This window comes from Phaenicophaeus curvirostris, unplaced genomic scaffold, assembly GCF_032191515.1.
Source record: "Phaenicophaeus curvirostris isolate KB17595 unplaced genomic scaffold, BPBGC_Pcur_1.0 scaffold_122, whole genome shotgun sequence".
NCBI lineage: Eukaryota > Metazoa > Chordata > Aves > Cuculiformes > Cuculidae > Phaenicophaeus > Phaenicophaeus curvirostris.
In genome coordinates, this window is record NW_027206743.1 from 60,065 (window position 1) to 69,513 (window position 9,449).

At 57.7% G+C, this 9,449-nt stretch overlaps 2 protein-coding genes across 3 annotated transcripts; one reads left to right on the forward strand and one right to left on the reverse strand.

The window, feature by feature from the left end:
• Positions 1-362: 362 nt before the first annotated feature.
• WDR74 (WD repeat domain 74) lies at positions 363-5,301 on the forward strand. 2 transcript variants are annotated; one of them, XM_069882333.1, is made up of 11 exons: positions 363-437; positions 677-774; positions 1,049-1,170; positions 1,249-1,312; positions 1,415-1,558; positions 2,859-2,957; positions 3,589-3,689; positions 3,951-4,006; positions 4,105-4,247; positions 4,983-5,039; positions 5,136-5,301. In XM_069882333.1, exons 1-11 carry the CDS (start codon positions 380-382, stop codon positions 5,262-5,264), a joined length of 1,071 nt encoding a protein of 356 aa, XP_069738434.1. In that variant the 5' UTR covers positions 363-379; the 3' UTR covers positions 5,265-5,301. The 2 variants fall into 2 exon arrangements, with proteins under 2 accessions (XP_069738434.1, XP_069738435.1); XM_069882334.1 differs by having other exon boundaries at positions 384-405.
• A 1,045-nt stretch (positions 5,302-6,346) lies between these two features.
• Positions 6,347-9,439, reverse strand: FAU (FAU ubiquitin like and ribosomal protein S30 fusion). Its single transcript, XM_069882335.1, has 5 exons — positions 9,348-9,439; positions 7,721-7,802; positions 7,488-7,635; positions 7,346-7,401; positions 6,347-6,519 (listed from the first exon to the last, which is right to left on the reverse strand). The coding sequence occupies exons 2-5, from the start codon at positions 7,793-7,795 to the stop codon at positions 6,394-6,396; spliced, it is 405 nt and encodes a 134-aa protein (XP_069738436.1). The 5' UTR covers positions 7,796-7,802; positions 9,348-9,439; the 3' UTR covers positions 6,347-6,393.
• Positions 9,440-9,449: the final 10 nt, after the last annotated feature.

A 9,449-nucleotide genomic window follows, 5' to 3' on the forward strand; every position in this document is an offset into this window, starting at 1 on the left:
CTCCCACCCCCCTACTCCCCCCCCAAATGCTGGTTACTCCCTGACGTTCCCTCCCCTCATAAATTTATGGATCGGGGGTGTCCCTGAGCTGCTCCTGCGTGTCCTTTAAGGGTCCTGGGGGGCTCCAGAGAGGCTTTTGGGCTCCGCTAATGGGGGTGATTCCATCCCTCCCCCCCACTTTATTACCTGCTGTGGCGGAACCTTTGACCCCCGGAACAAAATTCCGCGACGTCCGGTTTCCTCCTCCCCCTTAACGTAAGGCGGGTGCCTCTTCTTAAAGTTCTTCCCCCGAGGGGTATTTTTGTTCCGGCCGGAACGCTGCGCCGCGGCGCCCGCTTTCCGCACGGACCTTTTTGGAGGCGACACAGAATAAAACAACATGGCGACGCGGGGCGGGCACCACGTGTGGGTGGGGGCCGAAACCGGGGCCCTCAAAGGTTTGGGGGTGCCCTTTGGAGCCTGGGGGAGGGCAGGGTTTTTAGGGGTCCCCTGTGTGGTTAGAGGGGCATTTAATAGCGGGGGGGGTCTTGGGGCGGGGGTTCTAGGGCCTGGGGGGAGCTTTAAGGGGGGCTCTGAGGTGGGAGAGGAGCTGGGAGGGGGAGGCTGGGGGGGGAGCTCTCTCCCCCGCAACCACCCCCCTAATTAACACTCCTCGTCTTAATTAACCCCCCCCAAGGTGTGAACCTGCGGAAGAAGCAGGCGACAAATTTCGGGGAGCTGAGCCGGGGGGGCGGCGTCTGCGCCCTGTGCTGGGGGGACCCCGAGGAGAGCGAGGTGGGGGGGGGACTCAGAGACCCTCTGAACCCCCTTTTTACCCCCCCAGACTCCCCTTTCCCCCCCCCAGCTCCCTATTTCCCTCCCAGCCCCCCATTTTCCCCCCAACCCCCCTATTTCCCCCCCACCTCCCCTTATTTCCCCCCCAGCCCCTCTATTCCCCCCCCAGCCCCCCCTTTATGCCCCCCTACACCCCATTTTACCTCCCCGACCCCCATTTTTTCCCCCCAACCTCCATTTCTCCCCCCCCAAACTACATTTTCCGCCCCCCCAGCTCCTGGTCGCCTCCCTCGATCGCTCCGTGAAGCTTTTTAGCCCAGAAAAAGGGAAATTCACGGACTCCTGGCAGTGCCCGGGGGGGGAGGGGCCCTTCTGTGGCCTCGCCACGCTCGACAGGTATGGGGGGGGCCAAGGGTGAGCTGGGGGGTCCCCTAAACCCCCCCCTCACCCCAAAACCCCCAACCCCCCCCCCAGCGCCATCATCACCTGCGTGGAGTCCGGCTTGATCCGCGTTTGGCGCCAGGACGGGACGGAGCCCGTGAGTGGAGGGGTTTCGGGGGGTGACGCGGGGTCCCTTTTTGGGGCTCCTCCCCCTTTTCCAACCCCTGGTGACCCCAGTTTATGTCCCCTTTTCCCAAAGTTGGAGCTGGAGGTGGGGCGGGGGCTGTGCCGGATGCGGCAGGATCCGGTGAATCGGCAGCGGCTCGGCACCGGCGGCAAGGAGAACGGGCTCAAAGTGTGGGACCTGGAGCGCCCGCGAGAGCCTGTCTTCAGGGCGAAAAACGTGAGTGGCGGCACAAAAGGACCCCGAAAGGGCTTCGAACGACCCCCAAAGGGCTCAAAACGGCCCCGAAAGGGCTCAAAACGGCCCCAAAAAGTCCTACGATGTCATGAAGTGGCACCAAATTATCACCAAATGGCATTAAATAGCCTCAAATAGTCTTAAAACGTCATGAAGTGGCACCAAAGTATCACCAAATAACCTTAAATAGCCTCAAAATGGCCTCAGATGGTCTTATAACGTCATGAAGTGGCATCAAATAGTCTTATAATGCCATGAAGTGGCACCAAAGTATCACCAACTGGCCTTAAATAGTCTTGTAATGTTATAAAGTGGCACCAAATTATCACCAAATAGCCTTAAATAGCTTCAAATAGTCTTATAATGTCATGAAATGGCATCAAAGTATCACTAAATGGCCATAAATATCCTCAAAATGGCCTCAAATAGTCTTATAACGTCATGAAGTGGCATCAAATAGTCTTATAATGTCATGAAATGGCACCGAAGTGTCACTAAATGGCCTTAAATAACCTCAAATAGTCTTAAAAGGTCATGAAGTGGCACCAAATTATCACCAAATGGCCTCAAATAGTCTTAAAACGTCATGAAGTGGCACCAAAGTATCACCAAATAGCCTTAAATAGCCTCAAAATGGCCTCAGATGGTCTTATAACGTCACGAAGTGGCATCAAATTGTCTTATAAGGTCATGAAATGGCACCAAATTATCACCAAATCGCCTCAAATACTCTTAAAACGTCATGAAGTGGCACCAAAGTATCACCAAATAGCCTTAAATAGCTTCAAATAATCCTACAACGTCATGAAGTGGCATCAAATAGTCTTAAAACGTCATGAAGTGTCCCCCAATTGCCCTGGAACGGCTTCAAATAGCCCCGAAACGCCCCAAAATGGCCCTAAAGCATCACCGAATTGCCTCAGATTTCTTCAAATGCTCCTTAAATGGTATCAAAAAACCTAAAATGGTCTTAAAATAGTTTAAAACGTTCCTAAAACGGTACGAGAAGATGCCAGAACGGGCTCGGAGGTCTCCAAATAGCCTCAAAATGTCCCCAAACCACCCCGAAATGATCCTAAATTTCCCAAAAAAAACCCGAAATGGTTCAAAACGACACCGGCTTGGCCCGAAACGTCCCCGGGAGGGTCTAAAGGAACCCCGAGTGGCCCCGAACGTCCCCCAATCGCCTCCAAATCACCGAAAAGAGCCTCAAATGTCCCCAAGCGTCCCCCAAATTGTCCTGAAATGTCCCCAAACGTCCCCCCCTCCTTCCCCTCTCAAGGTGCGGAACGACTGGCTGGATCTGCGGGTTCCGATCTGGGACCGCGACCTCCAGTTCCTCAGCTCCGGAAAGATCGTCACCTGCACCGCTCACCGCCAGGTGGGGACCTGGGGGGGTCCCGTGTCCCCCCCCTTGGCCCCAAGTCCTGCTCCGGGATGGGTTTGGAGGGGTTTGAGGGGGGTCCTGGGGGCTTTTAGGGGTCCCGTGTCCCCCTCCTTGTCCCCAGGTCCTCTTCTATGATGGGTTTGAGGGGTCAAGGGGGGGTTGGAGGGGTTTTAGGTGTATTTGGGGGGGTCCTGAAGGGTTTTGGGGGTCCTGTGTCCCTCCCCTTGTCCCCAAGTCCTGCTCTGGGATGGGTTTGGAGGGGTTTGAGGGGGGTCCTGGGGGCTTTTAGGAGTCCCGTGTCCCCCCCTTGTCCCCAAGTCCTGCTCCGGGATGGGTTGGGGGACACTGAGGGGTTGTCTGGGGGGGTTTAGGGTGTATTTGGGGGGGTCCTGAAGGGTTTTGGGGGTCCTGTGTCCCCCCACTTGTCCCCAAGTCCTGCTCTGGGTTGGGTTTGGAGGGGTTTTAGGGGGGTCCTGGGGGCTTTTAGGAGTCCCGTGTCCCCCCCTTGTCCCCAAGTCCTGCTCGGGGATGGGTTTGGGGGGACACAGAGGGGTTTGGGGGGGGGGGGGGGTGGGGGTCAGGAGGGGTTTAGGGGCGTCCCCCTGACCCCCATATTGTCCCCCAGGTCCGTGTCTACGACCCCGCGTCCCCCCAGCGGCGCCCGGTGATGGAGGCGACGATCGGGGAGGCCCCGCTGACCGCGCTGGCCCTGCCGCCCGGGGAGACGTGAGGGGGGGAAAGGGGGGGCTGGGGGGGGGAGATTGGGGGGCTGGGGGTGGGAAATGGGGGGCTGGGGGGGAGAGATGGGGGTCTGGAGGGGAGAAATGGGGGTCTGGGGGCAGGATTTGGGGGTCAAGGGGTTTGTGTCACCCAGGGATCTATGGGGGTTCTAGAGGTGGGGCGGGGGGATGACACAGGATGGTATTGGGGGGCTGGGGGGGGGCACTGACCCCCCATTTTCCCATTCCCCCCCCCCTTTTTTTTCAGCTCGGTGGTCGTGGGCAGCGCCCATGGGGACTTGGCTGTCATCGATCTCCGCAAGGGTGAGGGGGGGTCCTAGGGGGTTTTGGGGGGGTCCTAGGGGATATGTGGGGGGTCCTGGGGGGTTTTGGGGAGTCCTAAGCCCCCCTTTTTCCCCCAGGGCGGGTGCTGCGGTGCCTGAAGGGGCTGGCGGGGGGGGTGCGGGGCCTGCAGTGTCACCCCCTGCGCCCCCTCCTCGCCTCCTGCGGCCTCGACCGCTGCCTGCGCCTGCACCACCTGGGCCAGGGCCGCCTCCTGCACAAGGTCAGAACCCCCCTGTACCCCAAAAAAACAGCCCCGGCCCCCCCCAAATACACCCCAACCCCTCCCAGCCACCCCAAAACGAGCTCCAGGCTCTTCATGCCCCCCCAAAACTCACCCCCAAACCCCCTCAGCCCCTCTAAACCACCTCAAAATCAACGCATACCCCCCCAAACACCCCAAAAACCAGCCCCCAACCCCTTAAATGCTCCAAAATCTCCCCTCAGTGCCCCTAAACACCCCAAAATTACCCCTTAGCCCCTCGGAACACCCCAAAAATCACCCCTTAGCCCCTTTAAAGCCCCCAATAACAACCCCAACCCTCCCCAAATCACCTCTCGGCACCCCCAAACACCCCAAAATCACCCCATACCTCCCCTAAACACCCAAAAAAACAGCCTCCAAGCCCCTGAACACTTCAAAATCACCCCCACGCCCCCAAAAAAACAGCCCCCAACCCCTTAAATGCTCCAAAATCACTCCTTAGCCCCCCTAAACACCCCAAAATGAGCCCTTAACCCGTCTAAATACCCCAAAATCACCTCTTAGCCCCCCTAAACACCCCAAAATTACCCCCTTAGCCCCCTAAACCGCCCCCCCAAACTCTCTCTAAAACCTTCTGCACCTCCCCTATCCCCTCAGACCCCCCCCGGGCCCTCCCCAAACCACCCCCCAAGACACTTCCAGACCCCCCCAAACCCCTTGAGACCCCCCCAGACTTAACCCTTCGCTCCCCAGGTCTACCTGAAGTCCCGCCTGACCTCCCTCCTGCTCAGCTCCCACCAAGACTGGGAGGTGAGAAATAAAGAGGGGTTTTTTTTTGGGGGGGAGGGTGTTTTTTCCCTCGTTTTCCACCCCCTACCCCCCTATTTTTTGCGCCCCCCGCCCCAGAGCGAGGAAGAGGAGCCCCCCCCGCCGGCTGAGGTGAAGGAGGAGGCTGAGGACGCGTTGTGGGACTCGATGGAAACCATCGCGACCCCCGGGAATCGCCCCAAGAAACGCAAGAGCTCGGGGCCGTGAGGGCTTCGGGGGGGGGCAAATAACAGCATTTTTCACACTTTTGACTGCAAAGGTGGATTTTTAAAGGTGATGACACCATGGGGGGGGTCGTGGTGCTTGATTTCTGCCCCCCCCAAGCCCCAATACCCCCCAACGGGGTCAACTCAGGACCCCAACCCCAAGCTTTGGCTCTTTCTGGCTCCCCTTTAATCACCGCCCACTCTAATTAACACTAATTACACCCCCTCCCTTTAATAAGCTCGCATTGCTCACCTCCAAAGTCGTTTGAGGCTTCAAAGAGTTGCTGTCACCCCCCAAACAACTGATATTCTCCCCAGAACCTCCAAAATTCTCCTCCAAAACTCATATATTCTCCCCAAAACCCCAATATTCTTCCCTCAAACTCTGATATTCTCTTCCAAAACTCATATATTCTTCCCCAAACCCATATATTCTACCCCCAAACTCATATTCTTTCCCAAACCCCTGATATTCTCTTCCAAAATTTATATATTCTTCCCCAAAACCCTGATATTCTCTTCCAAAACTCATATATTCTTCCCCAAAATCCCGATATTCTTCCCCCAAACCCCCAATATTCTCTCCCAAAACCCATATTCTACCCCCAAACTCTGATATTCTTCCCCAAACCCCTGATATTCTCTTCCAAAATTTATATATTCTTCCCCAAAACCCATATACTCTTCCAAAATTCATATATTCTTCCCCAAACCCCAATATTCTGCCCCAAAATCCATATATTGTGCCCCCAAACCCCAATATTCTCTTCCAAAACTCATATTCTTCCCCCAAACCCTGATATTCTTTCCCAAAACCCCAATATTCTACCCCCAAACTCTGATATTCTTTCCCAAAACCCATAGATTCTCCCCCAAACCCATAAATTCCACCCCCAAACTCTGATATTCTTCCCCAAACCCATAGATTCTGCCCCAAAATCCCAATATTCTCTTCCAAAACTCATATATTCTCCCCCCAAAACTCCAATATTCTCCCCCAAACCCCCTTCTCAAGCCCTCAACGAGCCTCAAAAGGCCACAAAAAACCCCGAAATAATCAGAGACCATCCAAAAAGCCCCAAATTTGGAGGAAGCGGCCCGCGTGGCGGCCCCGTTTTACTCGCTCGGGCTCAGGAATTGGCGTTGGGCCCCTTCTTCTTGCCGAAACCGGGCACGACGTTCACGAAGCGGCGGTTGTACTGCATGCGCCGCTTGGCTCGCCCCGTCTTCTTCTTCTTCTTCTCCTGCTTGGCCACCTGCAGCCAAAACGGGGGGCCGGGGGGGCCCCCAAAACTGAATCGGGGTCCCCAAACCCACGGGGGTCTCGAAAACCTGAGGGGGAGGCCTGAAGGTGCAAAGGGGTCTCCAAAAGTTGAAGGGGAAATAAAAATGTGGGGGGTTTGCTGAAGGCTGGGGGGGTCTCCCCAAAAATCAGGGGGTTGCAAAGCCCTGGGGGGGTCCCCAAAGCCATAGGGGACAGCTAAAAGGCTTGGGGGGTCCCCAAAACCTGAGGGGGGGATCTAAAGGTGCGAAGGGGTCTCTGAAAGTTGAAGGGGAAATAAATACGTGGAGGTTTTGCTAAAGGTTGGGGGAGGGGGTCTCCCCAAATATCAGGGGGTTGCAAAGCCCTGGGGGGGTCCCCAAAACTGAATGGGGGGGTCCACAAACCCATAGAGGGTGGCTGAAAGGCTTGGGGGGTCCCCAAAACCTGAGGGGCGGATCTAAAGGTGCGAAGGGGTCTCTGAAAGTTGAAGGGGAAATAAATACGTGGAAGTTTTGCTAAAGGTTGGGGGAGGGGGTCTCCCCAAAAATCAGGGGGTTGCAAAGCCCTAGGGGGGTCCCCAAAGCCATAGGGGGCAGCTAAAAGGCTTGGGGGGTCCCCAAAACCTGAGGGGAGAATCTAAAGGTGCGAAGGGGTCTCCAAAAGTTGAAGGGGAAATAAATACGTGGGGGTTTTGCTGAAGGTTGGGGGGGTTACAAAGCCCTGGGGGGGGTCCCCAAAACCTGAGGGGGGTCCCTAAAACCATGGGGGGGTCCTTAAAAGTGAAGGGACCCCCCCTCAAGACCCTTTTCCTCACTCACCTTGGGGGTCTGGCCCCTCACTTTGCCGGCGCGGGCGAGCGATCCGTGCACTTTCCCTATGGAATGGAAAGAGATTGGGGTGTCGGGGGGGGCCCGGCTGGCTCGTTAGAGTAATTAGCACGCTGTTAATTAGCAAACGTACCCCCAAGGAGGCGAGTGGAGAGCTCCAAGGTAGCGAATTCCGGCAGGGGGGTCTGTTCCAGCACAGCATCATCGGGAAGGGGGGTCCCAGCAAACACCAGGATTTGCTCTTCCGGAGCGGGAACACCCGGCAGCGCCGCGAGCTGCGCCTGGAAGGGGGGGCCCCAAAAAAATCATCAAAAAAGGGGGTTCAGCCCAAAAAATTGGGGGGGGATTGAAGGGGGGGGGGCTCACCTTGAGCTGGGCGACGGTGTCGGAGCCAGAGACGGCGACGGCGTGGAGGGATTGAGCGCGAACAAAGAGCTGCATGGTGGGGCTGGGGGGGGAAATGGGGTTAGGGGCACCCCAAAAGTCGCTAAGGCTACTTCTAGGGAGGAACTGCAGCCTGGGAGCGAGCTGGGGGTTGGTTTTTGGGGGGCTGGGGGTGTTTGGGGGCTTGGGTTGTATTTTTGGGGGGGCTGGGGGTGTTTGGGGGCTATTTAGGGGCTTGGGTTGTGGTTTTTTGGGGGGTTGAGAGGGTTTTGGGGCTGTTTAGGGGCTTGGGTTGTATTTTTGGGGGGCTGGGGGTGTTTGGGGACTATTTAGGGGCTTGGGTGGTGGTTTTGGGGTGTTTTGGGGCTGTTTAGGGGCTTGGGCTGTATTTTTTGGGGGGCTGGGTGTGTTTGGGGACTATTTAGGGGCTTGGGTTGTGTTTTTTGGGGAGTTGAGAGGGTTTTGGGGCCATTTAGAGGCTTGGGTTGCATTTTTTGGGAGACTAGGGATGTTTGGGGGCTATTTAGGGGCTTGGGTTGTGGTTTTGGGGTGTTTTGGGGCCATTTAGGGGCTTGCGTTCTATGTTTTGGTGGGGCTGGGGGTGTTTTGAGGCAGCTTTGGGGCGTTCTTGCCTGCTCCCCGCCCGCAGGGACTCTGCCCCCAGGGACAAAGGGCTGCGACGCTTGGGGGGGGGAGGGAACCGTGTGTGTGTCTCCCCCCCCCCCCGGTTTTGAGCCCCCAATAACCCCCTAACCCTCCCCAGGCCCCCCAAACGCCCCTCCTCACACCTCAAAGCCCCTCCCACCCTCCACCTCCCCCCAATAAAAGCCTCAGGGTCCCCCTGAAAACCCCAAGCCCCCCCCAAACCCTTCTCAGTCTCCCCAAAGCCCTCACAGCCCCCCCCCAATCCAACTTATTCCCCTAAAGCCCCCCACCTCCTGCTCCTCAAAGACCTCAGGACCTCCCAGCCCCCCCCAATCCAACGTAACCCTCTCCAATCCCCCCCAACCTCCCTCCCAGCCCCACGCAACCCGCTTTTATACCCTCCAACTCCCCCCGGATCACCTCAGAGCCCCCTCGACCCCCCCCAGGGCTCCTACCCCACCCCCAAACCCCTCCCAATCCACTTTAATCCCCGCCAAACCCCCTCCACGAGGGCCCTGAAGCCCCTAAAACCTTCCCAGACGCACCCCCCCTCAACTTTTATCTCCTCCCAAGGTCTCAGAGCCCCCATGAAACCCTCCCAGCCCCCCTCCCGCACCCCCAACACCCCTTTTATGCCCCCCAAGGTCGCCTCAGAGCCCCCCCAGCCCAAGCCCTCAGAGCCCCCGCCCCCAAATCCCTACCCCCGCGACTTTTACCTCCTCAAGATCGCCTCATACTCCCCCCTGAAAGCCTTAGGGCCCCCTTGAACTTCTCCCACCCACCCCCACTCACTTTTAACCCCTCCCCGCAAGGCCTCAAGATCGCCTCAGGGCCCCCGCCGCCCCCCAACCCCTTCCAGACCCTCACCAACCCATTTTTAACCCCCCCTAGCGCCTCAGGGCCCCTCCCCACCCCCTCGTTCCCTCTCAGCCCCCTCAAACCCCCCCGAGGCCCGCGGCCGCACCTCAGCGTCTCCCTCAGCGCACGGAGCCGCGAGGCGGGAAGAGGGCGGGGCGACGTCGCGACGTGCTGACGTCACCGGCGTGACCGCGACGTGGTGACGTCA

Bases quoted from the DNA above. Each gene is read 5' to 3' on its own strand.
- FAU (XM_069882335.1), bottom strand. From the start codon at position 7,795: ATGCAGCTCTTTGTTCGCGCTCAATCCCTCCACGCCGTCGCCGTCTCT. The intron at 7,636-7,720 runs GTGAGCCCCCCC...CCCCCCTTCCAG, and splicing joins ACACCGTCGCCCAGCTCAAG to GCGCAGCTCGCGGCGCTGCC. The intron at 6,520-7,345 runs GTGAGTGAGGAA...TTTTGGCTGCAG, and splicing joins TGAGGGGCCAGACCCCCAAG to GTGGCCAAGCAGGAGAAGAA.
- WDR74 (XM_069882333.1), top strand. From the start codon at position 380: ATGGCGACGCGGGGCGGGCACCACGTGTGGGTGGGGGCCGAAACCGGG. The intron at 3,690-3,950 runs GTGAGGGGGGGA...CTTTTTTTTCAG, and splicing joins GCCCTGCCGCCCGGGGAGAC to CTCGGTGGTCGTGGGCAGCG. The intron at 4,248-4,982 runs GTCAGAACCCCC...TTCGCTCCCCAG, and splicing joins AGGGCCGCCTCCTGCACAAG to GTCTACCTGAAGTCCCGCCT.